Source organism: Mobula birostris, chromosome 9, assembly GCF_030028105.1.
Source record: "Mobula birostris isolate sMobBir1 chromosome 9, sMobBir1.hap1, whole genome shotgun sequence".
Taxonomy (NCBI): domain Eukaryota; kingdom Metazoa; phylum Chordata; class Chondrichthyes; order Myliobatiformes; family Myliobatidae; genus Mobula; species Mobula birostris.
Window position 1 is genome coordinate 22962260 of NC_092378.1, and position 23041 is coordinate 22985300.

A 23041-nucleotide genomic window follows, 5' to 3' on the forward strand; every position below is an offset into this window, starting at 1 on the left:
CCCCAATCACCTAGCCAGGCTCAGTTTCAAATACAATATCTTCTTTGGCTGGATTATCTACATACTGTGTCAATAAATACTCCCTGATCTTGCTCTCCTCTGTGTCTTTGCTGTCCTCGATGTCTATGTCCCACCTAACTAAATCTTTCCCATCTGTGCCTTTGGCACCAAGAGAATGCTAGTCAACATTTTGGAAATTGAACTCACCAACTACAACTGCCCTATAGCTTTTATATTTTTCCATAATCTTCTTACATATCTGTTCCTTTAACTCCCACTGGCTATTGAGAGAGCAGTAGCATAACCCTATCATAATGATTATACCTTTTTTATTCCTGAACTCTACCATCTTGCCTTCCTAGATGAGCCAATCATAATGCCTTAAGGCAGCAGACCCCAACCACTGGGCCGCGGACCGGTACCGGGCCGCAAGGCATGTGCTACCGGGCCGCGAGGAAATTATATGATTTGGCGATATGAGTCAGCTGCACCTTTTCTCATTCCCTGTCATGCCCTGTTGAGCTTGAACGCGAGTGAGGTCATTACCCACGTGTCAGCCGTGTCAGCGAGGGAAGGAGATCAACTCCTCGAGCTTGCAAATGATGGCGGGCTGAAAAGTATGTTTGACATAACATCTCTGCTGGCATTCCGGATCTAAGTCAAGGCTAAATATCCTGAGATAGCCACGAAAACACTGAAAACTTTGCTTCCACTTCCAACATATCTCTGCAATTAATGAAACGAAAACTAAATTGCGGAATAGTCTGGACATAAGGAACCCCCTTCGAGTATCACTGTCTCCCATCACCTCTCGATAGGACCGTATTGTTGCAGGGAAACAAGCCCAGGGCTCCCACTGGTTCAGTGATATTGGTGTGTTGTAATGATTTTATATGTTCGTACGAGGAAAATATGTGCTGTGTGTTTAATATCCAAACGTTACTTAAAATGTTATGATGCTATTGACTTATAAGTGACTTATATAACCATATAACAATTACAGCATGGAAACAGGCCATCTCTGCCCTTCTAGTCTGTGCCGAATGCTACTCTCTCCTAGTCCCACCGACCTGCTCTCAGCCCATAACCCTCCATTCCTTTCCTGTCCATATACCTATCCAAATTTTCTTTAAATAATATCGAACCTGCCTCTACCACTTCTACTGGAAGTTCATTCAACACTTAATTCAAGCTCCGCTGTCCTTTCCTGATAATTGACTTATCACTATATTCATGTGAAGAAAATACGCGCTGCGTGTTTAATATTAAATTCATTAGATAAACCCTTTTAGAAATGAAATTGAGTGTATTAGCCACTTATCACCTCTATTCCAGCCATGATTAACACCACACCCCCTCCCCGGAACAAAATCGCCAAAAACAATTTGTAGAAAAAAATTGGCATGTACACGCATGTGCACTGGTGCCCGCGCAAGGCTTCATGGTCGTTGTAGTCTTTCTCGGGGTAAACACAATGTATTTGACTGCTACCCTTGTCCGTTGGCGACCATACCCCCCCCCCCCCCCCCGGTCAGCCGGTCCGCAAGAATAAGAATATTGTCAATAATAAACCGGTCCACGTGCAAAAAAGGTTGGGGACCCCTGCCTGACGGGTCTGATATTTGCCCTGAGCATTAGAGCATCTCCCCTACCTCTTTTATACCTCATTCAGTGACATCAGAAACATCTCAACCCTAGCATATTGGGCTGTCCTTTCTGCCTTTCTCCCAAACAAGTCGCTTTAATGAATATATCACTGTAGCTCTTGCTCAAGAAACTACCCTTTTATCATTAATAGTTCAAAGATGGGGATTCTTAGATATAATTCAGTTCTCAAAATAATGGTTCTTAAAATTATTTAATGTCAGCTATTCATGACTTTTCAAAATGAAATAATATCATTTATTGCTCATTATCAAGCACAGACTGAGGAGAAACTTAATATCTTAAACCAGGAAATTCAAACTGGCCAAATCTTCAACCATCAAAGTACTTGGCCCTCTTTCACAGCTAACAGATGACAATAGCAGTACCAAAACAATTTTTCTTAAACTGCACAGTTCTTACTACTGCGGCCATAAAAACACACACAGCTATTTTTTTCTTTAAGGTAGTTCCCAATAAAGGGAATAGCAAAAGTCACAGCAACTCTGATATCACTGCGTAAGTCTGAAAGTTTCAGTGAGTGATACCATCTTCTGTTATTGGGCCTCTTTTTTTCAGTCTTCAATGGAGAAAGTGGCAAATAATGGTGATTTTATGTTCATATTTTTCTTTCCTGTATTATTCTATCTGGACATAAATCATTGAAAATAATAAATTAAAAATGGAGGAGTAACACCTTATGTTCCATCTGGGTGACTTCCTAACCGATGGGATGAATATCAATTTCTCCTTCCAGTAAAATAATTTTCCCTCCCCCTTCCCTCTTTTTCTATTCCCTACTCTGGCCTCTTACCTCTCTTCACCGGCTTATCACTTCCCCCTGAGTCTACTACTCCTTCCCTTTCTCCTATCAGATTCCTTCCTCTCCAGCCCTTTACCTTTCCTACCCACTTGGCTTCACCTATCACCTTCCAGTTATCCTCCTTGTCCTCACTCCCCAAACACCAAAGCAAAATTAGAGGGAAAAACAGAGGATTGGGAAGCTTTTAAAATCCTACAGAGAGCAACTAGAAGAATCATTCGAAAGGAAAAGATGAAATATGAAAGTAAGCTGGCAAACAATATCAAAGTGGATAGTAAAAGCTTTTTCAAGTGTGTAAGAAATAAAAGAGAGATAAGAGTGGATATAGGACTGCTAGAAAATGAGGCCAAAGAAATAATAATGGGGGCCAAGGAAATGGCAGATGAACTAAATGAGTATTTTGCATTGGTCTTCACTGTGGAAGACACTAGCAGTGTGCCAGATGTTGAAGAGGGTGAGGGAAGAGAAGTGAGTGCAGTTTCTATTACAAAAGAGAATGTGCTCAAAAAGCTGAAAGACCTAAGGGTACATAAGTCATACACCAGATGAATTGTACCTTTGGTTCTGAAAGAGGTAGCAGTAGAGATTGTGGAGGCATTATTAGTGATCTTTCAAAAATCTTTGGATTCTGGCATGGTGCCAAAGGACTGGAAAATTGCAATTGTCACTTCACTCTTTAAGAAAGGAGGAAGGCAGCGAAAAGGAAATTATAGACCAGTTAACCTGACCTCAGTGGTTGGGAAGATGTTAGAATCAATTGTTAAGGATGAGGTGATGGAGTACTTGGTGACACAGGACAAGATAGGACAAAGTCAGCATGGTTTCCCTCAGGGAAAATCTTGCCTGACAAACCTGTTGGAATTCTTTGAGAAGATGACACGTAGGATAGATAAAGGGGATGCAGTGAATGTTGTATATTTGGACTTTCAGAAGGCCTTTGGCAAGGTGCCACACATGAGGCTGCTTACCAAATTAAGAGCCCATGATATTACAGGAAAGTTACTAGCATGGTTTGAGAATTGGTTGATTGGTAGGAGGCAGCGAGTGGGAATAAAAGGATCCTTTTCTGGTTGACTGCCAATGATTAGTGGTGCTCCACAGAGGTTGGTGTTGGGACCACTTCTTTTTTATGCTGTATATCAATGATTTAGATGATGGAGTAGGTGGCTTTGTTGCCAAGTTTGTAGAGGATACAAAGATTGGTGAAGGGACAAGTAGTGTTGAGGAAACAAGTAGGCTGTAGAAGGACTTAGACAGATTAGGAGAATGGGCAAGAGAGTGGCAAATGAAATACAACATTGGGAAAATGCATGGTCATGTACTTTGGTAGTAGAAATAAATATGCAGACTATTTTCTAAACGGGGAGAAAATCCAAAAATCTGAGTTGCAAAGGAATTTGGGAGTCCTTGTGCAGAGCACCCTAAGGGTTAACTTACAGATTAAGTCGGTTGTAAGGAAGGCAAATGCGATGTTAGCATTCATTTCAAGAGGCCTAGAATACAAGAGCAGGGATGTGATCCTGAGGCCTCTCCTGGAGTATCGTGAACAGTTTTGGGCTCTTCGACTAAGTAAGCATGTGTTGGCATTGGAGAGGGTTCAGAGGAGTTTCACAAGAATGATTCTGAAAATGAAAGGGTTATCATATGAGGAGCATTTGATAGCTCTGGGTCTGTATTCACTGGAATTTAGAAGGGTGAGGGGGGACCTCATTGAAACTTTTCGAATATTGAAAGGCCTGGACAGAGTCAATGTGGAAAGGATGTTTCCGATGGTGGGGGAAGTCCAGGACAAGAGGGCACAGCCTCAGGATAGAGGGGTGTCCACTTAAAACAGAAATGTGGAGAAATGTCTTTAGCCAGAGGGTGGTGAATTTGTATAATTTATTACCACTTGTATCTGTGGAGACCAGGTCATTGGGACGAAGTTGATAGGTTCTTGATTGGATATAGCATCAAAGGTTATGGGGAGAGGCTGGGGAGTGGGGCTGAGGAGGGGAGAAGAAGATCAGCCATGATTGAATGCAAACAACAGGAATTCTGCAGATGCTGGAAATTCAAGCAACACACATCAAAGTTGCTGGTGAACGCAGCAGGCCAGGCAGCATCTGTAGGAAGAGGTGCAGTCGACGTTTCAGGCCGAGACCCTTCATCAAGACTAACTGAAGGAAGAGTGAGTAAGGGATTTGAAAGTAGGAGGGGGAGGGGGAGATCCAAAATGATAGGAGAAGACAGGAGGGGGAGGGATAGAGCCAAGAGCTGGACAGGTGATAGGCAAAAGGGGATACGAGAGGATCATGGGACAGGAGATCCGGGAAGAAAGACAAGGAGGTGGGGGGGGGGGACCCAGAGGATGGGCAAGAGGTATATTCAGAGGGACAGAGGGAGAAAAAGGAGAGTGAGAGAAAGAATGTGTGCATAAAAATAAGTAACATATGGGGTACGGGGGTCCGCCACCTCCAACGGGATCCCACCACTAAGCACATCTTTCCCTCCCCCACCCCTGCATTCCGCAGGGATCGCTCCCTACGCAACTCCCTTGTCCATTCGTCCCCCCCCATCCCTCCCCACTGATCTCCCTCCTGGCACTTATCCGTGTAAGCAGAACAAGTGCTACACATGCCCTTACACTTCCTCCCTTACCACCATTCAGGGCCCCAAACAGTCCTTCCAGGTGAGGCAACACTTCACCTGTGAGTCGATTGGGGTGATATACTGCATCCGGTGCTCCCGATGTGGCCTTTTATATATTGGCGAGACCCGACGCAGACTAGGAGACCGCTTTGCTGAACATCTATGCTCTGTCTGCCAGAGAAAGCAGGATCTCCCAGTGGCCACACATTTTAATTCCACATCCCATTCCCATTCTGACATGTCTATCCACGGCCTCCTCTACTGTAAAGATGAAGCCACACTCAGGTTGGAGGAACAACACCTTATATTCCGTCTGGGTAGCCTCCAACCTGATGGCATGAACATCCACTTCTCTAACTTCTGCTAATGCCCCACTTCCCCCTTGTACCCCATCTGTTACTTATTTTTATGCACACATTCTTTCTCTCACTCTCCTTTTTCTCCCTCTGTCCCTCTGAATATACCTCTTGCCCATCCTCTGGGTCCCCCCCCCCCCTTGTCTTTCTTCCCGGACCTTCTGTCCCATGATCCTCTCATATCCCCTTTTGCCTATCACCTGTCCAGCTCTTGGCTCTATCCCTCCCCCTCCTGTCTTCTCCTATCATTTTGGATCTCCCCCTCCCCCTCCTACTTTCAAATCCCTTACTCACTCTTCCTTCAGTTAGTCCTGACGAAGGGTCTCGGCCTGAAACGTCGACTGCACCTCTTCCTAGAGATGTTGCCTGGCCTGCTGTGTTCACCAGCAACTTTGATGTGTGTAGCCATGATTGAATGGCAGAGCAGACTCGATGGGCCAAATAGTTTAATTCTGCTCCTATGTCTTATGGTCTTATAGTCTAATTTGATTTCAATATATCTTTTTAACTGTAAAAGAAACTAATACTGCAAAAGTTTTATCTTATTTATACATGGAAAACCTATGAACAATTCAGTAAAGAATAAATATAAAAGAATCTCTCAGTATTCAGTCCTTATTTTGTTATGATAACATTATGAATGTAATATTTATAGAAATGACAGGTTGCAAAATCTCCTCAGTGGTCTGGATTAGAACTTCTCTGTGTTGTACGTGTCCTTTATGGTCTGAGGCAGACAACGTTATGACTCCTCACAGTCTCTGGTGACCAATGTGTTGACATCAAGAGAAGCTGAATACATTATACAGGAGCAGTTACGAAGGTCACTTTTGACTTAATAAATCTTCCATGCAGGCAGTTTAAATAAGACAATGTTACAGTTAATTAAAATTAACACTATGTTCCCAAATTTCAAAGATTGCACTAGTTTAGAAATTATGCCAAAACAGGGAAAAAAATAATTAGTGTAAATCCCTATTTCAAAACTGGAGCAGAATCTACATAAAATATAGTTTAATTTCTGCATGGATGCTGTGAATTCACATGAACAACAGGTATAGACATACTTTAAAACATAATTTCAAGTTGTAAACTATTAAAAGAAGGAAGCAAAATTGTAAATTGATAAAAGTAAAATGTGGGTGGTGTCAAAAGGAACATTGTTCGGTTGAATCTTCCAGCTGAGGTAATGGAATCTCCCTAACTCTTTCAATTGATGCTGACCAATTCCATGACAATTTTCATTGTGCTCTGTTCTTATTTCAGACTTACAGCTGCTCTGTTTCTCACGATGGAACATAGAACACGAAGAAGCAAGCATAGTACAGGCCCTTCGGCCCACAATTTATGCTGATCTGTACAAACCTACATAATCAGTCTCACACTTCTTATAGAACATAGAGCTTTAGAAACAACACACAAAAATACTGGAGGAACTTAGCAAATCAGGCAGCATCTACAGAGAGGAATAGAATTCTTATAGATAATTATCTTTTGTTTTGATTTATGCAGCACATTCTTCAATGTAAACATATGCAAGAACATAAATGCTTTTTTAAAAGAAATGATAAAGCAGGCAATAGATGTAGGAAAGCCACAGGTAGTACCTGAAGAATGATCTATAATTTAGAAAGGATATTTGGCATTTTGCGTTTGGCCGATCCCACAATCTGGAATTGATACTTATGGTCCTTGTTGTATGTACTTAACTGACCTGGGTGTTGAGGATCCATTTCACTGGCCCTGGGAAGCAGGAAGTGAGGTTTCGGCAGCAATAAGGCTTCAGGCAGCATACTGCAACCGCCACAACTCCAGAACAAGCCAGACCTGGCAGGAGGAAAATTAAAGATGGTATTTTTACTTTTATCAAAACTATGATGGTGTTTCTTTTTTCATGTTTGGCATTCAAACATATTAAATGTATATTAAAATAGACAATTTTAAAATGGATTTTTAAACAACTGATAAATAATACATTGAAAAACTTACAAATCATTAAAACATATAAGTAATGTAAAATATTTTAAAATAATAAATTACTTATTCCACAGACAGTAAATCTCCACTCAAAAGAATAGCATTTTGCTGGGGAGTTTCTGTGTCTGACTTGCCTGCTTGGATTCCAGCAATGAACAACAGGATCTGAATATATCCAGGACAGGGTCACTTCAAAACTTCTGACCACAGCCAGGAAGATATGGCTCTGGAATTGGTCCTAACTTCATTTCCCCATTTGCATGATCCTAACCTTCTCCATTGACAGCACATCCTATCCTAGATAAGGGGCCAAAACTGCTCACAATACTCCAAGTGATACCTCACCAGTGCTTTATAACAGTGGTCCCCAACCACCGGGCCGCGAGGAAATGATATGATTTGGCGATATGAGTCAGCTGCACCTTTCCTCATTCCCTGTCACGCCCACTGTTGAGCTTGAACGCACGCGAGGTCATTACCCGCGCGTCATCCATGTCAGCGCCGGAAGGAGATAAACTCTTCGAGCGTACAAATGACGGTGGGCTGAAAAGTATGTTTGACATAACATCTCTGCTGGCATTCTGGATCAAAGTCAAGGCTAAATATCCTGAGATAGCCACGAAAGCACTGAAAACGTTGCTTCCATTTCCAACATATCTCTGCAATGAATGCAACGAAAAGTAAATTGCAGAATAGCCTGGACATAAGGAACCCTCTTCGAGTGTCACTGTCTCCCATCACCCCTCGATAGGACCGTCTTGTTGCAGGAAAACAAGCCCAGGGCTCCCACTGACTCAGCAATATTGGTGTGTTGCAATGGTTTTATATGTTCATACGAGGAAAGTATGCGCTGTGTGTTTAATATCCAAACGTTACTTAAAATGTGATGATGCTATTGACTTATAAGTGACTTATATAACCATATAACAATTACAGCACAGAAACAGGCCATCTCGGCCCTTCTAGTCAGTGCCGAACGCTACTCTCGCCTAGTCCCACCGACCTGCACTCAGCCCATAACCCTCCATTCCTTTCCTGTCCATATACCTATCCAATTTTTCTTTAAATGATAATATCGAACCTGCCTCTACCACTTCTACTGGAAGTTCGTTCAACACTTTCTTCAAGCTCCCCGTCCTCCCTTGATAATTGTCATCACTACATTCATGCGAGGAAAATATGCGCTGTGTGATTAATATTAAATTTGTTCGATAAACCCTTTTAGAAACGAAATTGAGTGTATTAGCCACTTATCACCTATATTCCGGTCGTGATTAACACCCCCCCCCCCCCCGGGTATAGAACCGCAAAAATGATTTGCAGGAAAAAAATCATCAGCAGGTACACGCATGCGCACTGGTGCCCGCGCAAGGCTTCATGGTCATTGTAGTCTTTCTCTGGGTAAACACAACGTATTTGACTGCTACTCTTGTCTGTTGGCAACCCTACCCCAGTCGGCCGGTCCGCAAAAATATTGTCAATATTAAACTGGTCCGCAGTGCAAAAAAGGTTGGGGACCCCTGCTTTATAAAGCCTCAACATTACATCCTTGTTTTTATCTTGCGGTCCTCTTGAAATGAATGCCAACATCACATTAACCTTCATCACCACCAACTTAACCTGCAAGTTAACCTTTAGGGAATCCAGCACAAAGACTGCCAAGTCTGTTTGTACCACAGATTTTTAAATTTTCTCTTCATTTAGGAAATAGTCTATGCCTTTACTTCTTCTAGCAAAGTGCATAACCATACACTTCCCAAAACAGTTTTCTATCTGCCACCTCTTTGTCCATTCTCTTAATCTGTATATGTCCTTCTGTAGCCTCTCTACTTCCTCAAAACTACCTAACCCTCCACCTATCTTTGTATCATCCACAAACTTTGCACAAAGCCATCCATTCTGTCATCCAAATCATTGACATATAACATAAAAGGAAGCGGTATCTTCATATATCGTCTAGGTAGTCCCTCATATACCGTCTAGGTAGTCTCCAGCCCCTTGGTATGAACATAGAATTCTCCAACTTCTGGTAATTCCCCCCCTCCCTTCTCCTATCCCTATGTCACTCTGCCCCCTCCCCCAGCTGCCTACCACTTCCCTCATGGTTCCGCCTCCTTCTACTACCCATTGTGTTTTCCCCTATTCATTCTTCACCTTTCCTGCCTATCACCTCCCTGCCTCCCCCCCCCCACCCCTTTATCTTTCCCCTTACTGTTTTTTTACCTGGAACCTACCAGCCTTCTCCCTCCCACCCTCCCCCCACCTTCTTTTTAGGGCCTCTGCCCCTTCCCCCTACAGTCCTGACGAAGGGTTCTGGCCCGAAACGTCGACTAATCATTTTCACGGATGCTGCCCGACCTGCTGAGTTGCTCCAGCGCGTTGTGAGTGTTCCCTTAACAGACTTACTATTGCCTCACTGGCTATATCAACTTCTGTGTGGACACTGTAATACCATCAAGGAGTGTTTGCTGCTTCCCTAACAACAAACCATGGGTCACCAGTGATCTAAAGGTTCATCTCAACCACAAAAAGCAAGCAATCAGATTAGGAGACAGGGAAGAATTCGAACATGTGCCGAGGGAGCTAAAGGAGAAGATCAAGAGGGCTAAACAGCAAAGCAGGAGAGAGCTGGAGAACAAGCTTGCGCAGAGTAGCACACAGGAGGTATGAAGAACATCATTAGCTTTAGAGCCTTTGCAGCTGTGAGTGGGATAATGAGTTAAGCCAATTCTTCAATAGGTTTGACAATTGCCCTCCTGCTCACACCCCTCTCAGCACTCTAGTCCAGCTGCGAGGCAACCAATCCTCACTCAGCACCACTGCTTCCCTCCTCCCTCCTCCCTCTCCAGTTCAACACGAGGATGAACAACACAAGCTCCCACTGTCTACTTACCCTCCTTGCCCTGCATCTACCATCCACACCTCCGCATACCAACTGCTATCATCCCAAACTTCACCTCCCCCAGTCCCCTCCTTCCACCAACTCCTCAGTCATCATTGACTCACCTTCACTACGGAGCAGGTGAGAAGGGCTCTGGGGAAACTCGGGACAGGGCAAAGCATTGAGACCAGACCGTGTGAACCCCTGGTCCTGGAGGAGTGTGTTGAGCAGCTGTGTGGAGTTCTGCAGCGCATTTTCAATCTGAGTCTCAGCCTGGAAAGGGTCCCGACTGTGTGGAAAACATCATGTGTGGTTCCAGTAACCAAATAGGGCCAATTGAAAGTTCTGAATGACTACCGTCCAGTGGTCCTGAACTCGCACATCATGAAGCCCCTAGAAAGGCTGGTCCTAGCTCACTGGCAACCCCTAGTCAGATCAGCCCTCGAGGCCCTGCAGTTTGCCTACCAGGAGCACACTGGAGTCAACAATCCTGCTGAATATACTCCCATTTGGATAAGCAGGGCAGCACTGTGAGGATCATGTTTTTTGATTTCTCAAATGCCTTCAATACCATACAGCCCTCATTGCTGGAGAAAAAGCTCCATTCAATACAGATGGGCTCTTCTATTGTATCCTGGATAATGAACTACCTGAGTGGCAAACCAAAGTTAGTGCGGCTTCAGAGCTGTGTGTCAGGCATAGATATAAGCAGCACTGGGGAGCCACAGGGGACTGTATTGGCTCCCTTCCTGTTTGCCCTGTATACCTGGGACTTCAGATACAAGAATGAGTCATGACATCTGCAGAAGTTCTCTGATGACTCAGGAATAGTTGGGTGTATAAAGGGAGGACAGAAGGATGAATACAGAGCCCTGGTGGAGGACTTCATTAAATGGTGCTTGCTGAATCATCTGCAGCTCGGGACAGTAAGACAGAGGAGATGGTGACTGACTTAAGGAAGAAAAAACCTGTAATGCTCCCTGTTACTATTGATGGTGAGGACGTGGATGTGGTGAGGACCTACAAGTACCTGGGGGTGCATGTGGATGACAGACTTGAGTGAAGCACCAACACAAAGGCTTGTGTACTGTCATGTGACCAGCAACAATGAATATATAATTGAGTCAAGTTTTATAAACAAACATAAACATTTATTTAACTCTGCTCAACAATTGCGAAAAGTATTCAAACAACTAATTTAACCAGAAGTTAACTGCTATACGGCAACTCTGGAACAGTTCTTAAAATGGTAAATTCGAAAGTCCAAGTGAACACAGTCAATTAGGAGAGACTTCTCTGGAAACGGATTTCTTCGGAGACATGACGTTACTGCTGGTTCTGTCCAAAGGATTCATGATGAAGGAAATAAAATGGCTTAAAGGAACTGACCTTTTCCTGGCAAATGGACACTGCCAAAAACCTTCCTGATATTACAGGGGTTATCTCAGATGCAGGTCACTATTTCTGAATGAAGATTCAATCAGGTCGATCCTATATGAAACTGCCGAATGACACCAACTTTACTCAATCCTTCAGGTTCCCGTACTTACTAAGGTCTTCACTCTCCAATACTAGACTTACAATAGAAAGTAAAACTCCACTTTAAAACAGAACTGTGTCATGAGACGAATACGCAACATAACGGAGTAACTAACAAATTAAACAATGAACTAAATTGCATAACGACAGGGGTTACCCATTATATACCTGTTGAGAACATGTCATCACGTGACCTCACACTGGCGGGAAAATCACATCACCCCACCATCACAAGACCATTAGATCATGCTCACAAGATACTCACTTACATCATGGCCATTAGACAGTCACAAGGTACCCACGAGGTATGTAACACCACCCTCCAAAAAAGGAAAATTTTTGGTCTTTTATGAGCAAAATTTTAACAACTATTTACAAAAAAACACGCATGTATAAAACCTACAACATACACAATATACACAGTATTATCATACAGAACCTTCCCTCCATCAAAAAAAATTTACATTGTACATTCAACATTGAGATAGACAGTCAGCAATCATATTATCTTTACCTTTAATGTGTTATCAAAATATTATACTCCTGTAACATCAAACTCCAATTCAGTAACCTTCTATTTTTGTTTTTCATCTTACTCAAAAACACTAACAGATTATGATCGGTGTAAACTGAGTGGTTTCTGAGTTGTACCAACGTACACATCAAAATGTTGTAAAGCCAAAACGGGATAATAATTCTTTTTCTATGGTTGAATAATTTCTTTGATGCAAATTAAATTTCTTAGAAAAGTAAGCTACTGGATGATCAACCTCATTACCATCATCCCTTTGAAGTAACACTGCTCCAGCAGCCTCAACACTGGCATCCACAGCTAATGAAAATGGTTTTGCAAAGTCAGGTGATTTGAGCACAGGTTGATGACATAGCATAGTTTTCAATTTATCAAATGCCTCCTGACAAGGCTCTGTCCAAACAAACTTTGCACTTTTCTTGAAAAGATTAGTTAATAGAAGGGCAATGTCAGCAAAATTCTTGCAAAATTTATGGTAATATCCTACTATTCCCAAGAATCTTCTGAGAGTCTTTTTACCAGTTGGAGTGGGTACCTCTAAAATTGCCTGAACAAGAGCTAACTTACTCTGACCCACAACATAACCAAGGTAAGTCACAGTGGCATGTCCAAATTCACTTTTAGCTAAGTTAATAGTTAAATTAGCTTTTGAAAGCCTTTCAAATAGTTTCTCCACCGCAGTAATATGTGCTTCCCAAGTATTATTTCCTGTAACTAAATCATCAATATAGGCATCTGTATCTTTTAACCCATGAATCACAGAATTAATCATTCTCTGGAAAGTTCCTGGTGCATTCTTCATCCCAAAGGAAAGAACATTATATTCATATAACCCAGATGGGGTTACAAATGCAGAAATCTCTCTACCTCTATCCGTCAATGGAACACACCAATAACCTTTTAACAAATCAATCTTTGTAAGGAACTTTGCTTTTCCCACTTTATCCACACAATTATCCACTCTAGGGATTGGATATGCATCAGTTTTTGTCACAACATTCACCTTCCTGTAATCAGTACAAAACTGAATACTACCATCTGACTTAGGCACCATAACACACGATGAACTCCAATTCGAATTAGAAGGTCTAATAATATTATTCTCTAACATATACTTAATTTCTTGTTCAGCAAGTTCACATTTTTCCATGTTCATCCAATATGGATGTTGCTTTACAGGTTTGGCATCTCCAACATCTATATCATGTGAAGCTACTGTGGTTGTTTTGGGAAAATCTGGAAATAAATCCCTATATTTAATATTAACTGCTTCATCTGCTGCCTCTGCTCTGGCTGTAACTGAGCTAATTTCTCATCAATATTTTCCAGAATTATTGAGTTTGGTAACCTGGCAGAAATAATGTTGGGTTTAAAATGAGTTTCAGGTGAATCATCCATTAAGTTCCTAGTGGGATCAGACCCATTATTATTGATCACAACAGTCATAGTAACAGACTGTTTCTCATAATGTGGTTTTATCATATTTATATGACAAATCTGTATTGGCCTTCTTCGATCTGGTGTTTTTATCACATAATCCACATCATTAACTTTAGATATAACCTCATAAGGACCATGAAATTTAGCTTGTAAAAGGTTCATTTGCACAGGGAAAAGAACTAACTCCTTATCTCCAGACTTAAATGACCTCATTCTAGCTTCCTTATCACAGCAAGTTTTCATTTTCTCCTGAACTGATTTTAAATTTTCCCTAGCCAAGCTACAAGCTTTATGCAATCTTTCCTTAAATTTTAAAACATAATCCAACAAATTAGTATGTACCTCTTTATTAATCCACTGTTCTTTTAACAAGGCCAAAGGTACTCTAACTCTATGCCCAAACACAAGTTCAAAAGGACTAAAACCTAGGGATTCCTGCACTGACTCCCATACTGCAAATAGAAGTAAATGTACGCCCCCATCCCAATCATTTTCATTTTCCACACAATACGTCCTAATCATAGCTTTGAGGGTAGAGTGGAACCTCTCCAAGGCTCCTTGCAATTCTGGATGGTATGCAGATGAGATAATCTGCTTTGCTCCCGGTTTATAAACTATCTGCTGAAGCAATCCAGATATAAAATTAATACCTTGATCAGATTGTATTTCCTTAGGCAACCCAAAGTAATTAAACAATTTTATGGGCCTTTATTACAGTTTTAGCCATTATATTCCTAAGTGGTATTGCCTCTGGAAACCTAGACACTGTGCACATGATGGTCAGCAAATATCGATGGCCAGTTTTGGTTTTTGGCAATGGGCTTACATAGTCTATAATAATTTTTGAAAATGGTTCACTAAATGTGGGAATAGGTTGCAGTGGGGCCACTGGAGTAACTTGATTAGGTTTACCCACAATTTGACAAGTATGACACATTCTGCAAAATGTCGCCACATCTTTTCTTAAACTATGCCGGTAAAAATATTTAAAAACCTTGTTCACAGTTTTCTTCACACCTTGATGACCACCCAAAGTCATACTATGAGCCATAGTTAAGATCTTATTCCAATAAACTTCAGGAACTACTACCTGGTGAAAAACCTTCCACTCCTCACTTGCAGGAATTGTAGGTGATCTCCACTTCCTCATTAATACTCCCTTCTCGAAATAATATCCTACTGGCACTTTCCAAATTTCACTATCTGGAAGAGCTTGTTCTTTTAATTTGATAATCTCAGGGTCTCTACTCTGCTCTGCTATCATCTCCTTCTGAGACAGAGACAAGTCTTCATGGTCAGACTTACTACAAGAACCTTGATCAAACAATGAAGATAAGAAAGTTTCTGACACATGCTCAAAATTCAAATCCCGAGTTGAACAGTCATGGGTAACAGACCCATCCTGCACATCAACCTTTTTAGCCATAGCTCAGGTTACAACACAGGAGGAATCCATGTTAGATTCCATCTTTGGTTCCTCAGAAATGGGCTTTATTGTCAAAGGCACTTCAGGAAAAACATGTCCATCTGCTAAGTCATTTCCTAACAATAAAAAAAACATCATTCATGGGAAAACTGGTTTGTAGTCCTAATTTAACAAGTCCTGTAGCTAACCCTGAACTTAAATTTACTTTGTGCAAATGTACAGGCATAAGGGCACTCCCAACACCTCGTATATAGTTTACCTCAGCAATGTCAGACTCATCACTAAACTTTAGAACACTGTCTAACATAAGTGAATAAGAAGCTCCAGTACCCCTAAGTACTTGTATTGGCACTGGAGTGGATCCCTCTTTCAAAGATACAAATCCTTCGGTTATAAAATGATCATATCCCCTCTTAACTTGGTCAGACTCTGACAAAGCTTCATTTGTATTTAAACGCAAACAACAGGAACTCTGCAGATGCTGGAAATTCAAGCAACACACATCAAAGTTGCTGGTGAACGCAGGAGGCCAGGCAGCATCTGTAGGAAGAGGTGCAGTCGGCAGTTCAGGCCGAGACCCTTTGTCAGGACTAACTGAAGGAAGAGTGAGTAAGGGATTTGAAAGTAGGAGGGGGAGGGGGAGATCCAAAATGATAGGAGAAGCCAGGAGGGGGAGGGATAGAGCCAAGAGCTGGACAGGTGATAGGCAAAAGGGGATATGAGAGGATCATGGGACAGGAGGTCCGGGAAGAAAGACAAGGGGGGGGACCCAGAGGATGGGCAAGAGGTATATTCAGAGGGACAGAGGGAGAAAAAGGAGAGTGAGAGAAAGAATGTGTGCATAAAAATAAGTAACAGATGGGGTACGAGGGGGAGGTGGGGCCTTAGCGGAAGTTAGAGAAGTGGACGTTCATGCCATCAGGTTGGAGGCTACCCAGACGGAATATAAGGTGTTGTTCCTCCAACCTGAGTGTGGCTTCATCTTTACAGTAGAGGAGGCCGTGGATAGCCATGTCAGAATGGGAATGGGATGTGGAACTAAAATGTGTGGCCACTGGGAGATCCTGCTTTCTCTGGCGGACAGAGCGTAGATGTTCAGCAAAGCGGTCTCCCAGTCTGCGTCGGGTCTCGCCAATATATAGAAGTCCACATCTGACATACACACATTCTTTCTCTCACTCTCCTTTTTCTCCCTCTGTCCCTCTGAATATACCCCTTGCCCATCCTCTGGGTCCCCCCCCCTTGTCTTTCTTCCCGGACCTCCTGTCCCATGATCCTCTCGTATCCCCTTTTGCCTATCACCTGTCCAGCTCTTGGCTCTATCCCTCCCCCTCCTGTCTTCTCCTATCATTTTGGATCTCCCCCTCCCCCTCCAACTTTCAAATCCCTTACTCACTCTTCCTTCAGTTAGTCCTGATGAAGGGTCTCGGCCTGAAACGTCGACTGCACCTCTTCCTACAGGTGCTGCCTGGCCTGCTGCGTTCACCAGCAACTTTGATGTTCATTTGTATTTATTGAACCCTGTGGATTTACAGGTGTTTCAATAAGTTGCACACAAGCATCTGGGACTGCTTCCTTCTCCTTCTTCTTCAGTCGGAAACAGTTAGCTATTACGTGACCAGGTTTCTTACAATAATTACAAATAGGACCAAAATGTCTTTCCTTCACATGTTTCCCTTCATCCTTACCTTTCTCACTAACTTCTGATTTAATTTCTGGTTTACCTAGACTCTCTGTGCTATTTTTCCTTTTAAAAGTTCTACCTGGAAGAAATTTACTCTTATGGATTAAAGCATACTCATCTGCTAATTTAGCAGACTCATGCAATGTAGCAGTGTCCCTCTCATTTAAGTATGTCCTTACTTCAACAGGGATGCTCCTTTTAAATTCCTCCAATAAAATCAACTCTATTAATTTATTATACTCCCCATTCACATTTTTAGAGGAAACCCATCTCTCTAAACACGCAGATTTATTGTAGGCAAATTCCACGTAAGTTTTTTCCACGGATTTCTTCAAATTTCTGAATCTTTCTCTATAAGTTTCCATAACCAGTTCATACGCTTTCAGTATATGCTGCTTCACAATATCATAATCAAGTGCTTGGTCAGCAGTTAAAGCTGTATAGACTTGTTGTGCCTTACCTCTAATTACACTTTGCAACATCACTGGCCATTTCTCTTTCGGCCACCTTGAAATCAGAGCAATAGATTCAAAATGTTGGAACTATTTGTCCACTTCTGTTTTATTAAATGAAGGAGCCAATATAACTTTCCGACTAGCAACAAACTGTTTCCTAGAACCAGAGGACTGACTCTCCATCTTTAATTTCTCTATCACTAGTTCAAACTCCCTCTTTTTATCTGCTTCTCTAGCTTCGAATTCCTTCTGTTTATTTGTAGCTTCTAACCGACTTTGTTCCAAATCAGCTTCTAACTTTTTCTGTTTTAAGTCAGCTTCTACTCTAGCTTTTCTAATGCTACCTGTTTCATGCACAACTGGATCACTGCTTTACTTACAGGGAACCTACCTAACTCCGCTTCATCAAAAACTCCCGAATTTATATAGTGTTCCGCGATTTTCCTCCGAATTACCAGCTTTGTTGTAACCTTCGAAATTCCTTTAAGGTCCAACCTTCTAGCAATTTCGGATACATCATCCTTTTTCACCTTCCTTAATAACTCCAGGTCTGGCAATGCAATAAACTCTTCAATATTCATTGCTGCCAAATACTACCTACAGACCAATCAAACAGAAGAATTGGGTATTTCCCTTTTCCAAATCAGATTGATAATTAAGCAAGCACTTAAGCTCAAAATCGGAACAATTCAGGACGAGCCCCCAATTTTGGCACGTGACCAGCAACAATGAATATAGAATTGAGTCAAGTTTTATAAACAAACATATACATTTATTAAACTCTGCTCAACAATAGCGAAAAGTATTCAAATGACTAACTTAACTGGAAGTTAACTGCTATATGGCAACTCTGGAACAGTTCTTAAAGTGGTAAATTCAAACACAGTTCTTAAAATGGTAAATTTGAAAGTCCAAGTGATTTTCACAGTCAATAAGGAGAGACTCCTCTGGAAATGGATTTCTTTGAAGACGTGACGTTACTGCTGATTCTGTCCAAAGGATTCATGACGAAGGAAATAAAACGGCTTAAAGGAACCTGGCGAATGAACACTGCAAAAGACCTTCCCGATATTACAGGCGTTATCTCAGATGCAGGTCACTATTTCTGAATGAAGATTCAATCAGGTCGATCCTATATGAAACCGCCGAATGACACCAACTTTACTCAATCCTTCAGCTTCTGGTACTTACTAAGGTCTTCACTCTCCAATACTAGACTTACAATAGAAAGTAAAACTCCACTTTAAAACGGAACCGGGTCATGAGACGAATACGCAGCATAATGGAGTAAGTGATGAATTAAACAACGAACTAAACTGCGTAACAACAGGGGTTTCCCTTTATATACCTGCTGAGAACATGTCATCACATGACCTCACACTGGCGGGAAAATCACATCATCCCACCATCACAAGACCATTACATCATGCTCACAAGATACTCACTTACATCATGGTCATAAGACAGTCACAAGATACGCACGAGGTATGTAACAGTACAAGAAGGGCCAGAGTTGCCTCTATTTCCTGGGGAGACTGAGGTCCTTTTGGAATATGCAGGCCTCTCCTTCACATGCTCTACCAGTATGTTGTCACCAATACAATCTTCTATGCGGTGGTGTGCTGGGACAATGACATCAACATGGGTGATACCAACCGGCTCAATAAACTGATTAGAAAGGCTGGCTCTATTATAGTAGTCAAGCTGGTCACACTGGAGGCTGTGGTAGAACAAAGGACCCTACAAAAATCCTGACAGTTCCGGAAAATTCTTCTCACCCTCTGCATGCCATCGTGGCTGAACAAAGGAGCACTTTTAGTAAAAGCCTAAGATAACTGCACTGCTCCAAAGAGTATTATATGAGGTCATTCTTACCCTTAGCCATTAGACTCTATAATGGGTCAGCCTATCGCCAGGGAAGTGATAACCCTTCTCCTGCTAGACTGTTTGAGGTAACATTTTTAATTTTTTTCTTACTCCTTTTCTAATATTGGTATAATTTGTATATCTGTGCATTTGTAATGCTACCGTGACACTATAATTTCTTTTGGGATCAATGAAGTATCTATCTATCTAGTGTATTCCACAGTGAAGACTGATGCAAAATATGTTTGTACTTATTCAGTTTATCCGCCATTTCATTGTCCCCCATTACTACCTCCCCAGCATCATTTTCCAGCTGTCCGATATCCACCCTCGCCTCTCTTTTACACTTTATGTATCTGAAGAAATGTTTGGTATCCTCTTTAATATTTTCGGCTATCTTACCTTTGCATTCCATCTTTCTTTCTTAATGACTTTTTAGTAGCCTTCTGTTGGTTTTTGAAAGCTTCCCAAACCTCTAACTTCCCACTAATTTTTGGTCTATTATAAGCCCTCTCTTTGACTTTAATGTTGGCTTTGACTTTCCTTGTCAGCCATAGTTGTGCCATCTTGGTTTTAGAAGCTTTCTTCTTCTTTGCGATGTATATATCCTGTGACTTCTGAATTGCTTTGAAATCCCAGCCATTGCTCCTCTGCTGTCATCCCTGCCTGTGTTCTTTCCCAATCAGTTTTGACCAGCCCCTCTCTTATTCCTCTGAAATTCCTTTTTCATCACTGTAATACTGATACATCTGACTTTCACTTCTCCTTCTCAAATTGCAGGGTGAATTCTATCATATTATGATCACTTTTCCCAAGGGTTCTTTCACAAGCTCTCCAATCAATTCTGATTCATTGCACAACACCCAATACAGAATAGCTGATCCCTAGTGGGCTCGACCATGAGCTGCTCTAAAAAGCCATCTCATAGGCATTCAACAAATTCACTCTCCTGGGATTCAGTTTCAACCTGATTTTCCCAATCTACAGTATCTGCAAATTGAAATCCCCCATGTCAGCAAGACCAGGGAGCTGATCATTGATTTCTGGAGGAAGAACCCAGAGATCTGTGAGCCAGTACTCATCAGAGGATCAGAGGAAGAGAGGACCAGTAAATTTAAATTTAGTGTTACTATTTTGAGGCACCTGTCCTGGGCCCAGCACATAAGTGCAATTACGAAGAAAGCATGGCAGCACCTCTAGTTCCTTTGGATTTTGCAAAGATTCAGCATAACATCTAAAACGGCCTTGATGGCCCAGTCCGTCACAGGTAAAGCTCTCACCACCATTGAGAACATCTGCGTGGAGCATTGTTGTAGTAAAATGGCATCTATCATTAGGAACACCCACCACCCAGAATGTTCCCTTCTCATTGCTGCCATCAGGAAGGAGATACAGGAGCCACAGGACTTATACCACCAGGTTTAGGAACAGTAATGACCCCTCAAACATCAGGCTCTTGAACCAAAGGCCCTTCACTGAACTTCCCTTGCTTCATCATTGAAATGTTCCCACAATATTTGGACTCATTTTCAAGGTCTATTCATTTCGTGTTTTTGATATTGATTGTTTATTTATTAATATTACTACTTCTTTTATTTCGTATTTCCACAGTTTGTTGTTCTTTGCACATTGGTTAAACACCCAATTTGGAACAATTTGGTACATTAGTTCTATTCTGGTTATTAACCTGTTATGGATTTATTGAGTATGCCCACAAGAAAATGAATCTTAGGGTTGTATAGTGACATATATGCACTTTGATAATAAATTTACTTTGAACTTTGAATAGAACTGCAGTTTCTCTTACCTGTGGCTTTTCTGTCAATGACTAGATAAAAGGAATGAGACAAAAATTAGTATTTAATAGCAGATGTAAGATTCAGAAGTTAAATGTTGTACAATACTCAAAAAGTTTGCTGTAATATAGTAAAGTCTGATCACACTTTCTGCAATGTAGCCACAACCTGAGGACCTTGCTGGTGGATTTGACAATTACTGCCACCTATTGACTAATTTAGATCACACTTTTGAAAAATGAGTGCTCTTCCACCCGTTCGCTTGTTAATCAGCAACTGCATTCAAGATCCTGGAAGCCCTGATAGAAGTCATATTGCCTGCACAATTTTATTGCTGGCTGTGGTAAACATCTTCCTTTTAAGATGCTTTAAGCAGCAGCCAACACACTCCTGTAAATCCCAGCCACTCACTCAGCAAACTACTATAAAATACTGGCCACAAGAGTGCTAAAAGCACCATAATGAAGAGTGTACCAGGTACAAGAAATGCATGCTTGTCAGTTATTACTGTACTTTGTTATGGGCTTCAACTGAAAATCTCTTCCTTTGCATCCCTAAGGATGTTATGAAACATAATCTATTGTTAGTAAGGACAAGAAAAGCAGTCTTGCCAGTGCCATTTTCAACTCAAGAACAAAATTACTTTTTTAAAAATTCTTTTCCCTGTCCTCTGCAGGATAACTCAAGAAGCTGCTCCATAGAAAAAGAAATATGGAGGAGTTTTCAAATCTTCTGAGGTAATTTGCCAACTCAAGGCAATAATTCTGACAGATACTAAAGTGGCTTCCACAGCAAATCAAATCAAAATCAAGTTTAATTATCATACCCTGAGTGACATGCCCCACAAATTAATGGTACAGTTCCCAGAAATAGAATGTGCAGCGTGCAATCCAGCTCATCATTCCACTGATTGAACACTGGGGGGCAGCACCAACAGGAGTGGCCAGCCCCAAACTGAGTATGCCATGCTGCATTGCCTCTGGTGTCTCCTCTCCCGGACAGCAGCAGCAGGCAAGCCTGCGGCTTAAGACATAGTCCTCACTACACCCAAGGCTACACAGCTTCCATGCCACCTTTTGTATCAGCAAACAAGGGAAACAGACCTGCAGCATCTTACACTATCAATGTCCAACAGGGTCTTGCAATCGCAAGACAGACATCCAAGACAATCACCCACAGATACACTGCATGCCCTTCACGCACCAACTCTGACGTCTTTGAGTAGCAGACAGCTCATCCGAACCCAATTTGGCTCCTCCACCACGCTAGCTGGCTACTCTGATCAACGGACAGCTCACTGATGGTGTAGACCTGCAGTACCCAAAGTTCTTGAAGTCTAATATCGTCTTGTGATCATTAAAAAAAACTTACTTATCAAAGGAAGAAACACCTTTGGTTGGCTCATGAGAGGCCATTGTGTCCAAACATGCTGTTATCTTACCGTAAGATATCTGTAAGTTTTATTTTCTGAGCACTAACCGTTTGGATAATTTCCTATTTAGCAACTCATTTGGCATTGTAACCTGTCAAGAAATATTGATTAAAATATATTTTAATCACAGAAGTGATTAGATTACTAAAAACTGCACTGTTGTTTTGAGCATGTACAGCAATCATCACAGGACACTTAATACTTAATTTTGATCAAGATGTTTAATAAAATCATTGAACATTAATCAATTTATGAGAATGGAATGCTCCTTGGCAAACTGGAAATCTGATTGAATTTGAAGTCTGATTGTTTCTTTCTCCATCTTGGGATATGGCTTCACTGACAAGGCTTGTCCCTCATGGGCATAAGAATGTGGTATTCTTCTTCTGGAACCTATGCTGTCAGATTTCCCATAGGCAATGCTAAAAGAATTTTGACCAAATAACAATGAAAAATGTGGTAAATGTCACTAGTAATGTTGTCCTCACCAAGTTCTCCCAATAACATCTTAGGACTTGTGTCAAAGTTAAGAGAGTTAGGCACACTAGGCAAGTATATG

General features: G+C 41.6%; 1 protein-coding gene across 2 annotated transcripts in view; it reads right to left on the reverse strand.

The window, feature by feature from the left end:
• The window catches only part of LOC140202581 (uncharacterized), a 103223-nt gene extending 80650 nt beyond the window's left edge, over positions 1–22573 (reverse strand). Inside the window, exons 1-3 of one of the 2 annotated variants that reach the window (XM_072267611.1) lie at positions 22530–22573; positions 21062–21082; positions 7169–7281 (exon numbers count right to left, since the gene is read on the reverse strand). In XM_072267611.1, coding sequence (XP_072123712.1) covers positions 7169–7247 — 79 coding nt within the window. In that variant the 5' untranslated portion in view covers positions 7248–7281; positions 21062–21082; positions 22530–22573. Of the gene's footprint in view, positions 1–7168; positions 7282–21061; positions 21086–22529 lie in introns of those variants that run through there. The other variant, XR_011887130.1, reaches the window with a different exon arrangement.
• Between the last annotated feature and the right edge of the window lie 468 nt (positions 22574–23041).